Here is a 21592-nt window from a genome sequence, read left to right as displayed (position 1 = left end):
TTGACCTTCTAAGCTGGGTAATACCATCTACCAGACCATTTTAAAGGCCAAAGTTTCACTAGGAGACATAAGAAAGGGAAAAAATCCTTCGATAGACAACACTATTTCTAATTCTAATTTAATGTAATCATACCCTTTAATCATACCAGATCTGCCTGTCCCAGTGTTTTGTTACATATAAGTAAAAATATTGATGAATATCTTATGTATATTGTCAATAAAAATAGTCACATCATGGAATTTTCCAATATGAAACATCGCTTAATATATACTGATTGACCACCTACTATAGAACAGAAACTGTAGGTTGACCCTGGGGACCCAGTGATGAAAAAGACAGAAATGTCCCCATCTATATGAAGTTATGTAATAATCCTCTGTAAAATTATGTCCTTATCAAGGATGGTAAGTAATTCTGGGCTCTGGAGTCTTTCTTTTTGTCCCTTTACGAATGCATTTGTGTAATGTGAGGTTTATTAAAATATAAACAGAGAAAATTACACAATCCAAGTATACAGCTCAGAGAATTTTTACCAAGTGAACACACCCATGAAACCAGCAACCAGATGAAGAAACAGAAGGTTACCATCCTCCCCAAAACTCCCTTTAAACTCCTACAGTTATTAACCTTTCCAAAGTAACCACTTTTCTGATTTCTTACACCATAGGGTAATTTTGCTTTGTTCTGAACTTCATAGAAATGGAATCATGTGAAGCCTTCCTTCATCGGCTCAGTATTCTACATATGAGAGTCTTCTGAGTTGTTGCATGTAGTTGGGTTCATTCATTCTCCTGCTGTATAGTATTCCACTACATAACTGTATTGTAATTCATTTACCCATTCTATTGCTACAAATATATGGGCTATTTCCAGTTTGGAGCTCTTATCCACAGTGCTACTATTAAGCATCTTATATATGTCTTTAGATCAACATTTCTGTTGGGTATATACCTATGAGTTGGATTGTCGGGTCAAAGGCTATGCATATATCCATCTGTACTACATACTGCCGAGCAGTTTTCCAAAGTATTTGGACCAAGTTATAGTTTCACTAGCAGTGTGTGCAAGTTCCATTTACTCGAAGTCATTGCTAAGCTTGGTGTTACATTCTCTTTTATTTTGTTGTGTGAAGTTTTAAGTAAAAAAAATGAAAGCCAAATGGAGGTACTGGGACTTAGTGATAAATGATGAGACATCACAATGTTTATAGCAACTGTGCTACTCTCTTGGATCATGGTCTGCGCCAGTGATTCCGGATGACATTATATCAAACCACAAACTCCACTTAACAACATGAAATCAGAACCACTGTTTACAATGGGAAATCCTGCAAATGTTTGCCTTTCTTACATTTGGAATTGGGGTTTTTTTTGGCTAGCAGTGGCAAACTACAGTTTTTTTGCAAGAGCCAAGTGAGTAAAAATAATATGCATAGATCACTTTTTAGACTCTTAGGTAGGTTAAGGCCTATTACAGAAAGACCCAATTCAGATGAAGAACCTAGTTCTACTATGGATGTGACTCAGTGGTAGAGCACTTGCTTTGCTAGCATGCATGAGCCCCTGGATTCCATCCCCAGGAACATTCTTAGAAAAATAGTTGATGGCCAGGCGTGGTGGCACACGCTTATAATCCCCGTGCTTGGGAGGCTGAGACAGGAGGATCACAGAGGTTTGAAGTCAGCCTCAGCTACTTAGTGAGGCTCTCAGCAACTTAGTGAGACCCTGTTTCCAAATAAAGCATAAAATAGGTCTGGGAGTATAGCCCGGAGGTAGAAAAGCCCCTGAGTTCTACCTCCAGTACCACAAAAGAAAAAAGAAAAAAGAAAAATGGTTGATGGAGCCAGTTGCAGTGGCACATGCCTATAATCCCAGTACTTGGAAGGCTGAGAAAGGAGGATCACAGGCCAGCCTCAGCAACTTAGGGAGGCCCTCCACAACTTAGTGAGACTCTATCTATAAAAAATGCTGATGGTTTTCTTTTCCTTTTCAGTCCAAGGTTTATACTCGCACACCAACCTTATATTTGGACTTCAAATTGGACCAAGGAGCAAAGCATTCCCAGCCTATTCCTAAAGGTATGATGGGTTATGGGGTTTAGTAATCATGTGAGTGAAAAAAAGCCAAAAAATACAAGACACTGATTTCCCAGGAATATGTTTATTTTTTAAACTCAGCACAAAGTTCTACGAAATTTAAATATGCTTAATTGTTTTTAAGTTAGCAAATATTGCAGGGGCCTTTCAAGTTAAGAATATAAGGGAGAAATCATGAAATGTGAGAGGTTGACCCTTTAATTTACAAGTGTGGAGACCAAGGCACAACATATTAGTTACTTGGTCAAGGCCATCTCAAGATTTAATGGATGAGGTAGGGCTAGTAAATTACCCTTTCTGGCCCTTAGTATCTCTCAGGGTTCCTGAAGTCAAATTCAGAGCTGTGTTACTGTATCTCAGTTAAGTATGCACTTAACTGAGATACAGTCTTGCTTGAGATAGGTATGGATAAAGAAGGTTAGCCTTTCTTTTGATATTTGAATGCAAAGAATAATTTGAAAATTCCCAAATATTTACCACCAATTTAATTTTTTTAAAAATTCGTAGGGTGCCGGGCGTGGTGGCGCACGTTTGTAATCCCCGCACTTGGGAGGCAGAGACAGGAGGATCGCGCAGGTTCGAAGCCAGCCGCGAGCGCTGGCTTAGGAGACCCTATTTCCAAATAAAAATGTAAAAATAGGTCTGGGAGTGTAGCCCTGAGGTAGAAGGGCTTCCAGGAAACTCCAGTACCACCAAAAAAAAAAAAATTCGTAGGGTTAGCCAGGCGTGGTAGTGTACACCTGTAATACCAATACTTGGGAGACTGAGATAGGAGGATTGCAGGTTCACAGACAGCCTCAGCAACGTCAGACCCTGTTTCAAAATAAACAGTAGAGCTGGGGGAGGAGTGTAGTTCAGAAAACATCCCTCAGTTCAACCTCCAGTAACAAAGACAAACTCGAAACAAAAAGGTTAGCTCTAAAGTGTGTCTCAGTAATAGAGCATTTGTCTAGCTTGCACAAGGCCCTGTGTTCAACCTTAGCAATGCAAAAAAAAAAAGTTATATCCAAGGTCATTTAGGCATCAAATTTAGACCCAATATTTTGCTCTTTTTTTTTCATTTTAGCTGTTTTTAAGTACAGAAAAACTTTCAAGTTAATTCACTTAACCCTATACCTACACTATATGTGATTTTTATGACTGTAAGCATAAAAGCAACATGCCCTAACTGTTGTGTGTGTTACCTTTTGCTTCTGCCTTTGATTTTTGCTTCCCTGAAATTCTTTATCGCCATTACCCACCCATAGCAGCACTCTCTGTCTGTACATCCCAAGTCTACCATACAGCTTGGATCTATCCTGAAATTTCATTGAAATTTTTCTCCACCCTTTTAAAATTTTTTATTGGTGCATTGTAGTCATACATCTTAATGGAGTCCAAAGTGGTAGAGGCATACATGCACACATCGCTCACTTAGCCCTCCCCATTTCCCACCCCATTCCCTCACCCCCCTTCTGCTTGTGTTTGGCTTAGTTGTTTTACCTTGATATGTTTATGAATGTGTGTCATGTACATTAGGGAATTTCTTCTTCCCTCCTCCCATCTACTCTTGTTTGCTACACAAACATATGTGTGTGTGCAGATATACACATACTTATTAGTTATTTTACTAAAATGGAATCCTGTTATACTCTTTTGCATTGTTCTTTTTTCCAACTGAAGAGTACCTCATGGAAATCCTTCCCAATCTCCACATGTGGCTCGTTTTTGCAGTGATGTTGTATAGCATAGGTTTACCATGAGGGGTTTAGCTATTCCCTGTTGGTGGATATTCACCTTGTTCCTACCTTTTAGCTACTGAAAACTTGGTTGCAGTGAATAAATACCCTGTAGATCCGTCTTTGTATATGTGGATTCATTTTGGTGGGACAGGTTTCCAGGATGGTTACCAGGTTTATTTAAAAAGATACGGTCAGGTTGCATACAAAGTGGCAGTTCCACTTTGTCGGTAATGTTATGATAATATAGTTTCTCCGTGATGCCATATGCCAAAAATGAATGGTTCATGTTCATTTTTTTGCTTTGCTCATAGCCATCTCCCCTGTATTGCCTTGCGAGCCAATAGGTATGTGTCGGTTTACATAGCTGTACTAGGATTTTATTTTGTCATTGTGAATTTTAAAGCTGAGGATTACTTTCCAAATCATTCTGGTGGGATATGAAAGAAAGTAGCTTTAAAATGCATTCTTAGGGGCTGGGCGTGGTGGCGCATGCTTGTAATCCTAGCATTCGGGAGGCTGAGACAGGAGGATCAGGGTTCACGGACAGCCTCAGCTACTTAGTGAGGCCCTCTGCAACTTAGGGGGACCCTGTTTCAAAAATAGAAAAACTAAAAACGTAGGGACGGGGGTATAGCTCTGAGGTACAATGCCCCTGGGTTCCATCCCCAGTACCACACACAAAAAAAGCATGCTTGGCATTGAGTTTCTAGAGCCCCAGTTTAAACCAGTCTGTTATAAATTCCAGTAACAGTAGTGGGTTCTCTCTCTCTCTCTCTCTCTCTCTCTCTCTCTCTCTCTCTCTCTCTCTCTCTCACACACACACACACACACACACACATACCTCTATTTACATTGAATCAGGTAACCGATTCAAAATTGGAGGTTTTCCTAATGCAATGCCAGAAAATTAACTCAAGTATTTTAAAGCACTTATTATTGACAGTCTCAGCTGCCTGAAATCAAACACACTGGATATAATTCTATGCTGCGTAAGTTTTGTTATGAAGTCATTCAAATCAGAGTCATTGTCTTTTTAATTTTCTTACCACTTTTCCAGGTCAAATTCCATTACGAACTCCAAGGACTGTGTAAATTCATTTTATTTGGATGTGTTGTTATATCAAGTATTTCTTGCAATGGATGGACCATTGGCTGGGTCCTGGACATGTTATTTATAATATTTTGATGGTTTTGTTACTCATGGTAAAGGGATTTGACATGGATGTCTGGGTTATGTTTGATTTTTGGCATAGGCTGTGCAATCTAATTTGCTGTTAACTCAGCTGTATCATTATCGGACTAATCAGAACTAGAATCATGTACTGCCACCATCCCACCTCTGATACCAAGAAAATGCCAATGTCCTAAGGGAAATCCAGTTTAGGGGGGCCTGGAAATATTTTTCATGACTCAGAATAGGTCTTATCTGAATTCCTTCCCATAAATAGTATTAGAATCGATTTTTACCATCTCTATATTTCCTTCAGGCTAGGCACGTTTCCGTTGGGTTGTGCTAGTCTCGCAGAAAACAGATGTTTCATGCAGTGATGATTTGGAAGACAGTTGATATCAGGAATGGAGCTGGACGGTGCATCACTTACAAAGAATCCAATTTGTCGAGTCTCTGACAGTACCAGATGCTTTTTGCATCAGCCACACGTTTTTTGTGTTAGCTATTGGCTAAAATAAGAATAAGTAGGGTGCTTCTGCAGTGACTTTTACCATCTCTTGCAATGTGATTTTTCTTGCTACAAACTGATATGCAGATAACACTGCTATTATTCATTGTGAAAGACATAAATCTGTGTTTCTAGGAAATATATCAATCTTTTCCAAGAGACGTATGCCTTCTGGTCCTCATGCCCACTTTGCCTTTTGACTAAAAGTATCAGTTTAGCCCTCAACAGCCTCTCTGTTTATTTTTTTTTTCATCTTTCTTCATGATACCTTCACTTGTGGGCACTTGAAAGCATTATCTGTAATATTAAACATGGAGACATGTTATAATATGAATTTTTTTGATTTTTTAAGCTGTTTGCTTCTCATAACTTTTATCATATATGTAGATGAATAAACGAGATTTCTTTAGAGACCATATGGCCCATGCATTTGTGGTAAGCAGAATAATAACCCCCCAAAGATCTTTGAATCCCCAGAACCTGCAATGTTACAAGAGGGACTCTGCAGATATGATTAAATTAAGGTTCTTGAGAAGGACAGTGGTATGATTCAAATAAATGTTCTCCCAAGGCCCCAATGTTAAAGGCTTGGTCCCCTGCCTGTGGCACGACTGGGTGGTAACAGAAACCTTAGGTTGGGCCTAGTGGGATGGGTTAATTTATTGTGGGCATGCCCTGAAAGGGGATATTGGGACCCTGGCCACTCCTTTTCTTTTTTTATTTCCCAGTGGCCATAAAGTGAGCATCCTTCTCTGCCATACAGTTCTTCTTTGATGTTCTGCCTTAACCATGGGCCCTAAAGCAATATAGCAAATTAAAAATGGATCCAAGCCTCTGAAACCATGAGCCAAATAAGTTTTCCTCTTTTGAAATTGATTATCTCAAGTATTTTGTTATAGTAATGGAAAGCTGGCTAATACAGAGCAATTGTTCTGGATAAGCCAGGGGGGTACAATGTCATTATAAATCTATATGCATGAACGGAAGACAGGGAGTCAGAGTGAGAGAAGTAAGTGTATCAAAAGAAAGAGTGATGTGACTGTGATTCCTTGCATCAGGATCAGGAAACTAGTAAACTCTCTTAAATACGGTCAGTATAATTTGCTTCTATGTTTACCTTCAGAGAGAGGGGGGAAAAGGAAGAGAATCATGTCTTCCTTGTTTGATTTAAAAAGTAGATTTAGGCCGGGCGTGGTGGCGCACGCTTGTAAGCCCCGCGCTTGGGAGGCGGAGACAGGAGGGTGGCGCAGGTTCGAAGCCAGCCGCGCTGGCTTAGGAGACCCTGTTTCCAAAAAATAAAATAGGTCTGGGAGTTTAGCCCGGAGGTAGAAGGGCTTCCAGGAACCCCAGTACCACCAAAATAAATAAATAAATAAATAAATAAATAAATAAATAAATAATAAATAAATAAATGTAGATTTAGTGGTGTGCATTCAGTATCTTTTTGGTAAATCACAGTAGGTTATATGGAAATACATTTTTTGTATTAGTTAGCAGTATGCTTGATAACAAATTACCCAGAACTTAGTGTGTTACGATCTCACACTGTCTCACAATTTGCCCGTGTCCTTTGGTTCAGAGAGCATTTCAAGGCTTCAATGAAGCCGAGGTGCAGTCATCCCAAGCCTCACCTGAGAAGAGTGTACTTCCAAGCTCATGCTCATATGGCGGTTGGCAGCATTTAGCTCCTGAAAGATTGGTGGCTGAAGTCTGTTCTCTTTCTTGTCCTCTCCATAGAACAGCTCATAACATGGCCTCTGGCTTCATCTGGGCTCATAAATGATCAAGTAAAAGAGGATGACCAACATGGAAGCCAGAGTTTTTATATAACCGAATCTCAGAAGTGACATCTTTTCCCTTTTGCTGTATTCTGCTGATGAGAAGCAAGTCACTGGGTGTAGCTCACCCACAGGGTATTACCTCAAGCAGTACCAAGAGGCAGAAGCTATGAGATCATTATAGCGTCAGCCTCAACACTGACAGTCTTTGTTCAAAGTATAACATTTTCCCATGTTGTCAATGACTTAAAATGCATTTTTCCTCTCTCATTTGTGAATTTTTTATGTGGTACTGATTATTGAAACCAGGGACTTATACCTGCTAAGCAAGCATTCTATCATAATCACTGAGCAATACCTATAGCCCCTTTTGATTTTTTCATATGAGAGTAGGTATGAAGAAATACATGGTAAATTCCCCACCAAGTTTCTGCCTAAATGTCTTTTTATTGTCATTCTCTACTGTTAAGAAGAATGCCCCAAACAGGAATGATTTATGTAAAATTTTAGAATTTGGGGTATTTTTTCATAGGAAGAATAAAACTGATTTTTTTTTCACTACACCAAGTACATCATTTATCTCACGGGGAGTTTTTTTTTTTTGGTAAAGCTATCTACTATAAATATAAAGCTATATTTTGTCAGTTACCCCCTTATACTTGAATTTACATATAATGGTTAATGGATATAAATCAATAAATCTTCAGAGAAATGATGAGGAGGAACAAAATACTGAAATGTAAAATGATCCAGCAAAAAGTTTCATATCATTCTTCTTTGGTTGGGTTTCATATGGATTTGTAGGAACTCTTTATATATTATGAATACTAGTCATCATCATTTATTTGTGCTGCAAATATTTTCTCATATGCCTTTTTATTTACTCTTCTGCATTATATATATATATATGTTATATATATATATACAATGTTTTATATATACAATGTTTTATATATATACAATGTTATATATATATATGTGTGTGTGTGTGTGTGTGTGTGTGTGTGTGTGTGTGTGTGTATTTTTTTTTTGCAGCACTGGGGATGGAATCCAGGGGCATTTTACCTCTGAGCTACACCCCAACCCTGTTTTTTATTCTTTATTTTGAAACAGTGTCTCACTGAGTTGCAAAGAGCCTCGCTATGTAGCTGATGCTGTCTGCAAATCAATAGCGATCCTCCTGTCTCAGCCTCCTAAATGCTAGGATTACAAGCATGCTCCTCCACGCTTAGTTTATTTTTCTGTATTTTAATAAATAAAATTCCTTAAATGTACTAATCTGTTCCTTAATGATTAATGCTTCCCATAGCTCCTTTTCTTCTTTTCTTTTCTTTTTTCTTTTGTTATCATGCCCAGGGGCATTCTACCTTCTTACTATACTTCAGCCCTGTTTTATTTTTTATTTGTGAATATGGACTCATTCAGTTGCTGAGAACCTTTCTAGTTGGTACAGCTGGCCTCGAACCTTCCATCTTCCTGTCTCAGCCTCCAAAGTACTGGGATTACAGGCATGCACCATCATGCCCAGCTTCTTTAATAGTCATTCCCTAACTCAAGATCATGAAAATGTTCTTATTTTGCTGTTTCATTATTTGCCTTTCATATTAAAGTATTTATTCACCTGGAATTAGTTTTCTTTTCAAACTTGTTTAATTGACAGATAAATTGTTATTTATCATGTATATATAATGTGATATTTTGAATTATGTATGTATACATAAATATGTAGGCATATACATATGTACATACAACACATATACTTATGGACTAAATCTAGCCAATTAACATATGAATTACCTCACATGATTATAATTTTGATGGAGAGAACGCTTAATATTTTTCAAGAATACAATCTATTACTATTAATATAGTCACCATAATGTAAAAGTTCATCTTTTGAACTTAGTAACACTAAATGAAATCTTATATCCTTTAAAGGAATTGATTTTCATGTATGGTGAGGTACAATTAGATATTTATAATGAAGTTTTTATATAGAGGAAAAATGGCCAAAAAAATAATGAGGATGTCATGGACCATCATTGCTAATATTTATTATGTGCCTACTATTTGCCAGAACCTGCTCTGAGAACTTTCACCCTTTTAACACCTGTAGTCCTCACAATTGGAAGAGATAAGGAATGTGATTGACCCATTTTTCAGATGAGGAAACCAAGGTACAAAGATATTAAGTAACTTGTCAATTAGCTAGTGAGTGTTAAGACTGAGAATGTAACCCACACAGACTGACTTTCACTATGATTCTTAACTTCCCTAAATAAAGAATTGCATCTTTAGTAACTAGTATTCTATTTAGTGGTGCCTTGAGCACATTGGTAAATAAACCTAAGATTCTCTGGTATGTTAAAAAGGACTATCCTTTTTTAATTTTAAATGAATAATATCATCGATTTCAAAATTGTATTGTGTTTTTCTTTTTTTTTTTCTTTCTTTTTTTTTCTGGTACTGGGGTTCCTGGAAACCCTTCTACTTCCGGCCTATACTCTCAGACCAATTTTTTTTTCTATATTTTATTTGGAAACAGGGTCTCTTAAGCCAGCGTGGCTGGCTTCGAACCTGCGCGATCCTCCTGTCTCCACCTCCCAAGCGTGTGGATTATAAGCGTGCACCACCACACCCGGCATATTATGTTTTTCTGATATATCATCTCTAGGATTAAACAAATTAAAATTGATGATCAATGTAAAATAAAAAACAGTTTCTGGAATAGTTGAAATACCTTTAAATTTTAATGGGAGGGTTTATTTCTCATATTTTGTATGTACTCTTTTTGGTGCTAGGGATTGAACCCACGGGTGTTCTACCTCTGATATAAATCCCAGCCATAATTTTAAGACATGGTCTCACTAAGTTGCTGAGGCTGGCTGTGAACCTGTGATCCTCCCGTTTCAGCCTCCCAAGTATTGGGATAACAAACAGGCACAACCACAGTCGGTTTGTATGTACTACTTAAAAGTATTTTTCTGTTAAAAATGGGCAACTGTCAGGCCGGGCGTGGTGGCGCACGCTTGTAATCCCCGCGCTTGGGAGGCAGACAGGAGGATTGCGCAGGTTCGAAGCCAGCCGCGCGTGCTGGCTTATGAGACCCTGTTTCCAAATAAAAAAGCATAAAAAATAGGTCTGGGAGTGTAGCCCGGAGGTAGAAGGGCTTCCAGGAACCCCAGTACCACCAAAAAAAAAAAATGGGCAACTGTCTAAATGTCTTAAGATAACCTTAGCGATATTTATGAAATTCTCTCCTAATTTTAGGTTTCTATTGTTTTCTGAACCACTCTTTAACCCTTCAAATTTTTGTATATTTTAGATCTTAATAATAATCTATAAACTGGACTTAAAATAACTTCAAGCACTTGAAATCATTTGTTATATAGCTCTCCATATAGTTTAGTGATTTTGTTTATATACTTGAATTATTTTCTGAAATGTTCTGAACAATTAAAAACTAGTTGTACATGCTGTATAGTTGAAGAAGAAACACGTTATTTGAAATAAAAACAAGAATTTGTAACAGCAGTACTTTAGTTCAGAATTACTGTATTAAATGTCTTCTTAGTAGGAAAACCTCAATGCTTCTATGTAGACTTAGTCTCTAAAGAGTAGGATTTGCTTCCATGGGATTATGATGCATTTTGTCTTGTGACTTTATTAGCAAGAAAAGAATCAGCAAAGTATTTTCTCAAGTGGGCTAGGCTCCATTTGGGACACACAGAAGGGTGTTCTTTTCCTGAGAGTATTTCTGAAAGGTCATATTGCTAATACATTTCTTAGTTTTTTATTATCCACTGGTGTCATGAATGCTCAATATTATGAATGTGGACCAAACCCTAATAATAGTTCCTACCTAAAATATAGGATCTTTAAGGATGGCTCTTAATGTTACCTGTTCATGACTAATAGGCACAGCCTGTAGCAAGATCATTCTGTAATGAATGAAATACATTCTGAGTATATTTTATTTTGGAAAAAATTGTCTCAGGTGTTATTATGTGTGCAACATGCAATATGGTTGTGCATTTTCCTATCGATGTCACTCACTCACCAAATTTAGTCTAATGGGTGTTCTCTTGGTTCTTTCTTTCTTTCTTTCTTTCTTTCTTTCTTTCTTTCTTTCTTTCTCTTTCTTTCTTTCTTTGGATAAAATTCTCACAAACTGAGCCAGGCATAATGGCACACACCTTGCAATCCCAGTACTTGGGAGGCTGAGACAAGAGAATTGCAGGTTTGAGGCAGTCCTCAGCAACTTAGCAAGACCCTGTTTCCAAATAAAAATAAATAAATAAAACAAAAATAGGACTGGGAGTGTAGCTTGGAGGCAGAATGCCTCTGAGTTCAATCCTCAGCACAGTAAAAAAGAATTTCTACAAACTCATATAATAACCATCTCTTTCCAAGATTGCAGAGCTGCAAAGTTGCCACCTTTCTTTCTCTTGCTGTTTGTTTAGTTATGAGATGGAGGTTAAAAGCATCTTTGTGGCAAGCTTATAGGTCTTAGAGTGAGCTGCCAGGTGCTATATGATCACAAATTCTAGACTGCAGTGTTTAGTGGACACAGACAGCATCCTAAGTATCATGAGGTTCTTGAGGAAGACATTTTGGGAAATAATCCCCAAATGCAAAGTTCTTCTTTTTGAGTATACTTTTAGAATATACTTTTGCTGGTGCATTGCTACATTATAATGAGGTTCAGAGTCCTTGACTGTGTGCTTGTGAAGCAGTGACCCTGCCTAGTAGAGCTTGGCATGTTGTGCAGTCCGTGAGGACAGTAGCTGGCTTAGATAACATAGATAACACTATTGTACCAATGTCAATTTTATCATTATAAGAGTGTTCTACATGGATAGAAAAATATACTTGTTTTTAGAGAATACATACTTAAAATTATTTCTGGGTAGGAGAAATTATGCCTGCAAGTTTCTCTTAAATAGTTCATTAAAAACTACATATATAAGCCGGGCGTGGTGGCGCATGCTTGTAATCCCTGTGCTTGGGAGGTAGAGACAGGAGGATTGTGCAGGTTCAAAGCCAACTTCACTGGCTTAAGAGATCCTATTTCCAAATAAAAATATAAAACAGGTCTGGGAGTGTAGCCTGGAAGTAGAAAGGTTCCATCCCTAGTACCACCAAAAAAAATCACATATATAGCAAGAAGAAAAATAAAGTATGTGCAATAACTTGTTGGCTTTGGGGAATCGGGGTGATTGGTGTACAGTGATTATAATATTTCTGCAACTCTTGCGCATTTTTAAAATTATTTCAAAATAAATATTAAAATAATTTGGTGGCATGAGGAAGGAGGAGGGATGGAGAGGACCACACGGGTCTGCCTTCTATCCCAGGAAGTCCGGCATTAAGTCCACAGTGAGACAGTTGCCTGCAGAAGCTGAACACAGGGACTTCCCAGGAAGGCTTTTAGAAACCAGGGCTGCCTTGAGGTCTGGAAGCCAGAGTGACCCAGAGTTTGAGGGAAAGCACATTCACCTCTTGGTCCTGTTGCCCTCTGTTATGGATTCAGTGTATTACCAGGCCATGTTTTTCTACTTTCTCTCCACATCATGTATAAAGGATAGTTGTCAATTCATTGGAGTAATGAACTTTAAGACTGAGGCAGGAGAAAAAGAATCTAGATCCAGCCAAGGAATGTAGGCTGGGAAAAGTCCTCGCTAGAGATGTTTGCAAGAATTGGGCACCTCCCGGGAAATGAGAGCAAATGCCACAGAAAATGATTAACATATTTAAAAGAAAACATTGTACATTTTTTTAATGCTTGGCTAAAGGAGATCTGATATGTATGTGTTGCGGACTTAACTGTCCCAGGGGCCAGAAGGAAATGATGACTTCAGTCTCAACTCATTTTATTTGTTATTGCCCAAGGGAAGGGAAGAGCTTCCCAGCTCTAAAGAGACAGTAGCTTGGCAACCAGATTTGTAGAAGAAAGGAAAATACAGGTGCGTGACCTCCGAGAGAGCAATAAAAGTTTGAGGATGGCATCAATTCCCGGTGCAGGACATCAAAGTGGGAGGAGATTTGAGTGAAGAAAGACAGATGAGAAGTACCTGAAAATCTTGCAGAAACATAATTCTAGCGAAATGTGGTTGTGCTTAAAAAATACAGCATTTGCACAGCATGCCATTTGTTTTCTTTTGTGTTAGCCTTAAGAAACTGCTTACCGAATATATTAAACAAGGCTTAAGAGGAGCAAATGCAGGTAGACATCTTGCTAAAAAGAAAATAAAAAGGAAATTGTCTACTCTCCCTATTCCATTTTCTTTTAACACTCCGTGCCTTCCACTCCGCAGAATGAATTGTGTTATAACTGGCAAAGACACTCTACGTCCTAATTGAGTAGTTTAACAAGAAGCAAAAATAGATGAATGCACTTCATAAACTGTCTTGGCTGTTCCTTTAAGCAAATAGTTGGTTCTTCTGGGTCATGTAAAAAATTGACAGAGGAAAGAAACGAACCTAGGCAATTACATGTAGACGAGATTTCTGCTTAAAGGGTAAATAGAAAGCAAAGGAGGTGGAGAAGGAAATGAGATTAGAATAATTAAAATGTTCCCAAATAAAAATTCATTGGGGGCAATTGAGAGCTTTAAGGTTTTATCAAATGTGGAAACCGTTTTCAAATAAAAACTCATTCAAGCAATTGAGAGCTTTGAGGTTTTATCAAATATGGAAACAGTTTTTTAGTACTTTGAAACCATGAAGAAGGGATGGGTTATATAAATTATGACACGTCCTCACAATGGAATGCTATGCAGTCTTGCCCAAGGATGAATTACTGTTCTGTTTTGACATGGAAAGGTATTCAAAGCAGAACATTGTGTTTTTTCCAGTTTTTAAGCAAATATTATATAGTGCATAAAATCCTGAGGGCACAAATACTATATCACTAACAATATCTGTTGGGGTAGGTATGAGGATTGCAGAGAGTTCCAGTTTAGTTGTTCCATGCTTTCGTATCCACTATCTTAATATTTTGTATTGAAATCGTGTGTTACTTATTTTTAATGAGAAAAATAAAACCATTTTACTTTGAAAAGGAAATTTAAACAACTTTAAATGGTGAACTTTTTAAACAAGTTTGGTGCATTGTAATTGTATGTGGTAGTGTGATTAATTAGTAAGATATTCACATATGTACATAACATTATTCAGTCTATTTCCTTCCCCATGCCTCTCCTTTTCATTTGTCTTTAAAAGCAGAGAGTTGTTGTAGAGTATAAAATTATTATTTTTGTGTGGTACTGGGGATTAAACCCAGGGGCATTCTCTCCAAGCAACACCCCAGTCCTTTTTATTTTTATTTTGTAGCAGAGCCTCACTAAGTTGCTGAGGCTGACCTTGAACCTCTGCTCTTCCTGTCTCTTCCCAAGTATTGGAATTCTAGGTATGTGCCACTTCACCCAACTTTTAGAATACAATTATAAATCAAGCTAAATAAGAATAGGAAATCTCATAATTCATTAAAATACAGAGAAAGAGTTGTGGAATTAGGCTATACATTGTTGGCCTGTGTTTTCAGCATCTGTTCCAAACCTACCTCGCCATGTTCAAATCAAATACCCCTCGCTGTGTTCTGTTCATCTGTGTATCTCCCTAAAAACTGCAGGTCCTGTGGTAGAGGATCCATAAATGGTGGTACACTGAGCTTGGAAGACTGAGGGAGACAAAGAATGAGTGGATGGTGAATAAGTAGCATTATTTCCTGAGGGCTTAAAAGTATTTTAGTAAAATCTCAAGAGAGGAAAAACTGTGGAATAGGTGGGGAAAATATCTTCTGGCATCCCCTTAAGTGTGTTTGGCCAGCCTTCAGATTTTCTTCACAAGGCTCAGTTTGTGTTAAATTTTTATGAGCCATAGCTTTTCTTTTGTGCTACTTGTGTGTTTCGGCCCATTGGCCACCATAACCATATCCTTAGAGTGTACTTCAGCTTCCTTGCTCCTTGAAGGCTTCTGTTTACTCTGTCCCTGTATTCTTGACTCCCACAGACTCTAGTCTTGGTTCTATTCTTTTGCCCTGAATTCCACTTCCAGGTCCCTCTCTCCCTTCCTCTCATTCCCTCCTTCCTTTTTTATGTGTTACTGGAGATTGAACCCAGGAACATTCTACCTCTGAGCTACACATCCAGCCCTTTTTATTTTTATTTTTTTATTTTGAAACAGGGTCTCACTTAGTTGTTAAGGGTCTCTCTAAGTTGGTGAGGCTGGCCTCCAGCCTGTGATCTTTCTGTCTCAACTTCCCAAGTAATGGGATTACAAGTGTATGCCACCACCTCTGACTTCTATTCTACTGAAGGAACATGGAGTAATTTCCCAATACCTTTTTGAGCTTGCCTTTCTAGGTTCGTGCCTCTCAGTGGAAACAAGTATCTGCTGTGAGCTATGGGAACCAATACATATATTTTATTCATGAAAATCAGATGCTGGTGCCAAGAGTGCAAATGTTATGTTGTGTCATGTTCTGAGTTCTTGGCCCCAGAGCTTATGGTAGGAGTCTGATGGGTATTATATACAATCTTCCCAGTAAGATGCACACATTTGAAAACTGGTGCACATTTCTAGGGAGTTCACAGATCATCTGAAGCCGATCAAATACCCTGAAGATTTTGCATCCCTGCATCCCTGGAATTGATGCATGTTCTATTTTAGGACAGATAAGAAAGAATCAGTTCACTGAAAAGTAGAATTCAACTAAGCGCAGAAAAACATATTTGCAGCATTATTCACACTTTGGATTACCTGGAGGCACAACAAGGCTGAAGATAAAGCCAGACTGAAACATTGTAGTTAATAGCAAGATGTTAGAATCAGAAGGAACAACTTGTATGTTAATATAATTTGGGGGCATATAGATGATAGCCAGGTGAATTACATACTTTTCATTTTGGGTTGCTCTGAAACATCAGGGGCCAAGTCATGTAAGTTTAGGAGTCTGATTGTGTGTGTGTGTGTGTGTGTGTGTGTGTGTGTGTGTGTGTACGTGCACAAGAGAGCATATGTGTGACTGTGTAAACAGTTCACAGAGCTAGAATCAAGATATTTATCTTAAAGAAAATGAAGCATTTCATCTTTAATTTTTATTTTGTATTTGATATATCTATTCCTTTTGGCATTGTGGACACTAACATTTCAATGTTGCTGGTCCTTTTCCAGGGTGGACAAGCTTCATTTATACCATATCTGGAGATGTGTATATAGGTAAGTTATAGGTATACCATTTAGGATTCAATTTCAATTTAATTTAAACTACCAAAAGAATAAAAGGTGGAAGGAAACAATTTATATAATTGAATACTATGCCTTCTCTCCTCCATTCCAGCCCTCTCTTTATCCCAACACAGGTACACTCAGGAAAGGGTGCCTCATAGTTTCCAGAATGTTCAGTGAGGGAGGAGAATATGATTACCAATCAAGACACAGCCATTTCACAAAGATTCAAGCATGATTGCATGTGTTGATATCTCAGTGAGAGGCGACCTCCATGTTGACAAAGGGCTAGAGCTCCATTGGGCTCAAATGGGAGCAGGAAACTATGTCCTGGGAGGTGGAAAGAAGAGAATTAGTAGTCCCAGCTGCCTCTGACATATCTCAAATTTAGTTTACTTCTATTCTAAGGGTTGTATATGTACTGACTTTTGTGTGTGTATGGTACTGGGGATTGAACCCTGGGGCATTCTACCTTTGAGCTACATCCCCAGCCCTATTTTTATCTTAAAACAGGCTCTTATTAAGTTACTAAAGGTCTTGCTAGGTTGCTGAGGCTGACCTCAAACCTCAAACCAGCAATCCTGTCTCAACCTCCCAAGTCCTGGTATTATTAAGCATACACCACCGTGCCGGGCTGTGTGTTGCCTTTTGAGCCTAGTCAAGCAGGGATGTTTGAGAACCAGTTAACTTTCATTTTCATAGATGGAACATGAAATGTAAAGGAAGTTATTTAGCTTACCAAAGGTAGGCATTGGTAGACCTGGGACCAGAACCAAGGGCTTTTCTAACCCCTTCATTTTGTCCCACCTTATACTCTTTACTCCGTGACAACACAGAAAACACACCATCTTATGTTTCCAAGTTTAAATCTCTTAGCCCAACCCAGTGGCAGAAGAGCCAAGGGACAGGTGGTAGGCTGGCTTCTACCTGCATCTAATTCCTTCTTTCTCATTCTCTAGAAGCAGCCCAGGGTTCTGGGGGGAGGGGCGCCTACAGAAAGGGGCTGTAGCAGATGCTGTTACTGCCCCACTCAGAACCCTAGGCATTTCAAACTTGGTGCCCACTGACCTACTTCCAGTGACCAGGATGTGTGCCTCTTTTTCTGAAACTCTGGAGGACTGCTCTACCCTAGCCGAGCAGGATGAAAGTGCAGGAGAACTAGTATTCTAGAAGTTACCTGATCCTTCGGGTAGGATAACTCAGGAGGTCTGTGTGAGAGGCCTTCTCCTAGATTTTCCTGGTTACAAAATTAGGTTAAAGTCACCTATGGTGAGAGTGTGCTTAATGGCATGCCCTTCACAATGCCTGCCTGCCTTTCCTGTCTAACGCTCCTGATTTCTTGCCTGTTTTTTCCTGCGATCATTTTCCAAACAAACTTCTTGTACTGGAATATTGCATCTCTGTACTTCTGCAAAAACCCAAAATGAGAGAACCCGCCTCTCATTTCCCCACCTATGGACAGTGATGGAGGGGTGAGGCATCCTTAGAGACAGACCAAAATCCCCATTCCTGAGATGTTCTGCTTTTGTGTGCTTTGCACCCACCCCCTGCAGGGATACCATTAATAAACTCCCTGGAGCCCTAACATGGCCACCTGCTTAGGCAATAATACTCTCAGCACCAGGACAGCAGCAGGCTTGCTGATAACATCTGCTCAGAGCTAGAAGGTTACACACATGACTTTTTATTTAAACCATTCTGCATATCTTCCCCAAAGAGTGCTCAGTTGCCTGAAACTTTTCTCCTGGGAATAACAGTATTTTGAAATTTATTCCTAATATGATATCAATGAGCTTGAGTCCTCTTTCACTGAACAAGAGTTCAATTAAGGAAATTTTAAAAGCAAAATTCATTAATTTTTGACATTCAAGAAAGGATGGGAAAGTAATCTAGAAGTAGCATAGAAACCCCTGTACAAAAACATCAAACTGTATTAACCATCTGGAAGAGGTGAGGCACCTTTTATTTTTATGATCTTCTGAAAATCCTGACAATCACATAGTACTTTATAAAAATAGGAAAAAAAAAAACAATGTTAATGAGATAGCACCCGTGACTTATTATTTCACGAGGAACAAAATAACCTATTCAAATGGAAAGTAAGAAAGAGCACATGACTTCTAACATATTCAGAATTCCAGAAATGTGTGCATAGACTAAAAAGAAGCAGGGGAAAGCCAATGGTCTGCAAAGGCCCGATAGCAAGTATTTTCATCTCCGCAGTCCGTATATTATCAGCTGTGAAGACTCAGCCCTGCCTGTGCAGCAAGAAAGTAGGTACAGGCAATACATAAGCAAATGGGTGGCTTTTCCCATGAAATTCGATGGGATTTTACAGATTTTTTATGTGTCATGAAATTCTTTTAACCATTCTTTAAAAGTGAAAACCCTTCTTAGTCTGCTGACTCTAAAAAAAAAAAGCCCAGAATTGATTCTGGCTTAAATAACATCATAGAAGGTAAAAGCAAAGGAAATTAATAAGTAGTTTTCAAAACCTGTCTTAATAAGTAGTTATAGCCTTGTTTCCCAGAAGTTAACAAGTGACTGGCTCTGCAGTTCTCAGGGTAAGAGTGACCTACATATCCACTTGTTTTTCTTGACATGAGTCATCTCTACTCACTGATCTGATCCCCCCTTGGACCATGGGTTACACGTTGAAAACATCTGGCAAGGGATAGGGTTGTGGTCTCTAGCCTTGGAGCAAAGTTCCATCTGCCCAGAGTAAACTAGACCCTGGAGAGTGTCCCACTCACAGACTGGTCTCTTAGGACTGTGCTTTAACCAATAAGAGATAGGCCAAATGACCTCATTTGAATTTTATCTCATTCTCTTCCTTCAACTCACCCCCCTGATAGGGGTGTAAATGACAAAACAGAAACAGAAATTGAATGCATGCCAGCTTATAAAATTTGTAGAGAAAATCCAGAGAATGCTTTCTGACTTCACTGCCCTCATTTCATCTTGCTTATAAAACTTGAATAGCAGCCAGGCATGGTGGTGCACGCCCGTAATCTCAATAATTAAGAGGCCAAGACAGGACAATTCCATATTTGAGGCCATCCTCAGTGACTTAATGAGACCCCTAACAACTTAATGTGACCCTATTTCAAAATAAAAATAAAATGAGGCTGGGTGTAGTTCATAGAAAAAAAGTCCCCTGGGTTCAATCCCTAGTACCCGTCCAAAATAGAATGGTACTAGCCAATCACAGATCGCAGGCATTTTTTTTTTTTTTTTTTTGGTGGAACTGGTGTTCCTGGAAACCCTTCTACCTCTGGGATACACTCCCAGACACCTATTTTTTATATTTTTATTTGGAAACAGGGTCTCTTAAGCCAGTGATGCTGGCTTTGAACCTGCGCAATCCTCCTGTCTCAACCTCTCAAGTGCGGATATTACGAGCAAGCACCACCACGCCCAGTTTATATCTCAGGAATTAATAAGCAACTAATTGTATTTTTTGAATGTCAAGAACCTCATTTAAATAGTTGTGTGTATGTGTATAATTAGTGTATTGGGATGGGCTAAATAGGCTATAATTTAGGTTGAGAAAATAATCTGGGGAGATGACATATTGTAGAAATTTAGAGGGCTCTTAAAATATTGGGTAAGGGCTAATTGGGGAATGTGTGTATGTATGCCTCTACCATCATGTACTCCATTAAGTTGTATGACTATAATGCACCAATAAAAAATTAAAATATTGATCAATACAGGAAGTACTTAAAATGGACATTGATAGAATTTAGTTTGACTGTAGACAGGTAGAGTTTGCAATGATAGGAAATGCTGGACCTATAACTACTTGTCAAGGTAAGTACGGTGAAGCCATGCATCTATCTTCTGATGAAAAGTTAGCAGAGATAAGATGAGTAAAACTAACATTTTGACATTAAAGGAAAATATTTATTTTAGATTCACTTGAAAGTATATGTTTAATGCTATCCAAAGCTCTTTGTAAAAAATATTTTGGGGAACTGGAGATTGAACCCTAGGGCATTCTACCTCCAAGTTACATCACCAGCTGTCTTTGTTTTTTATTTGGAAACAGGGTCTCACTAAGTTACTGAGAGAATCACTGAATTGCTGGGGTTGGTCTTGAACCTGTGATCCTCCTGTCTCAGGCTCTCAAGTACTGAAATTACAGGTGTGTGCCACTGTTACCGGTTCTTTGTAAATTTTAATACATTGACTTTTTTGATCGTGAAGGGCTTTCTGAGCTGTTGATTGACAGGCTTTTGTCAAGTCTCTTACTGAGGCAAAAAGTCCTTTGACAGTCTCTAACCTGAAATCTGTACAGCATGTGACAAAAAGAAAAAGTCAAAAGTACATAAAAACTGTACGGTCAGGAAACTAATAGATCCCACAGATACTAGTACCAAGTCCCTTCTCTGCAGCTGTGATGGAAATTATACATTAACCTAGAGATCAAAGGGTAAGAGTTGATGTCTGTGTCCTCGAAACTTGGTACAGTTAATCAGTTTGAGTTCCAGTTCCCTGAAAGGCCCAATAACAAGTATTATGTTGGCACTTAAAATTTTTTTATTGGTGCATTGTAATGCTACAACTTCATGGGGTACAAGATGGTAGAGGCACACATGCACACGTCACTCATATAGCCCTTCCCCAATTCCCACCCCATTCCCTCCCCCTCCCTCTTTTTCATGTTTGGCTTACTGATTGACTTTGATATGTTTGTGAATGTACATCCTGTACATTACGGAATTTTTTCTTCCCCCTCCCATCCCCCTCTACTGGGTGTGCTTATTTGCTCATCTATAGTTTCTCCTTCCTTGCCTAGAGATCCTCCTATGACCATTCTCTCCCTAGCTTCTGCCTATTAGGGAGAGCACCTGATTTTTTACTTTTTGTGACTGACTAATCTCGCTTAGCATAATGTTCTCCAGTTCCATCGATTTCCCTGCAAATGACATAATTTTGCTCTGCTTTATGGCTGAGTAAAATTTAATTGTGTACATATTCCATACTTTTGTAATTCATTCATCTGTTGATGGACATCTTGGCTAGTTTCATAGTTTAGTGCTTTAAAAATGCATTTAAAAGCTGGGCTCATTGGGGCACATGTA

The 21592-nt window shown here is 38.6% G+C and overlaps 1 protein-coding gene across 1 annotated transcript in view; it reads left to right on the top strand.

Annotated features, from left to right (window-relative positions):
- The window catches only part of PIR (pirin), a gene marked incomplete at both ends in the record, with an annotated part of 99926 nt that overhangs the window by 61625 nt on the left and 16709 nt on the right, over positions 1-21592 (top strand). Inside the window, 2 exons of the mRNA XM_080719107.1 lie at positions 1994-2078; positions 16452-16496. Coding sequence (XP_080575233.1) covers positions 1994-2078; positions 16452-16496 — 130 coding nt within the window. The remainder of the gene's footprint in view (positions 1-1993; positions 2079-16451; positions 16497-21592) is intronic.

The sequence above is a fragment of the Muscardinus avellanarius genome (assembly GCF_963383645.1).
Source record: "Muscardinus avellanarius genome assembly, chromosome: X".
NCBI lineage: Eukaryota > Metazoa > Chordata > Mammalia > Rodentia > Gliridae > Muscardinus > Muscardinus avellanarius.
This window is presented reverse-complemented; position numbering and strand designations above follow the sequence as displayed.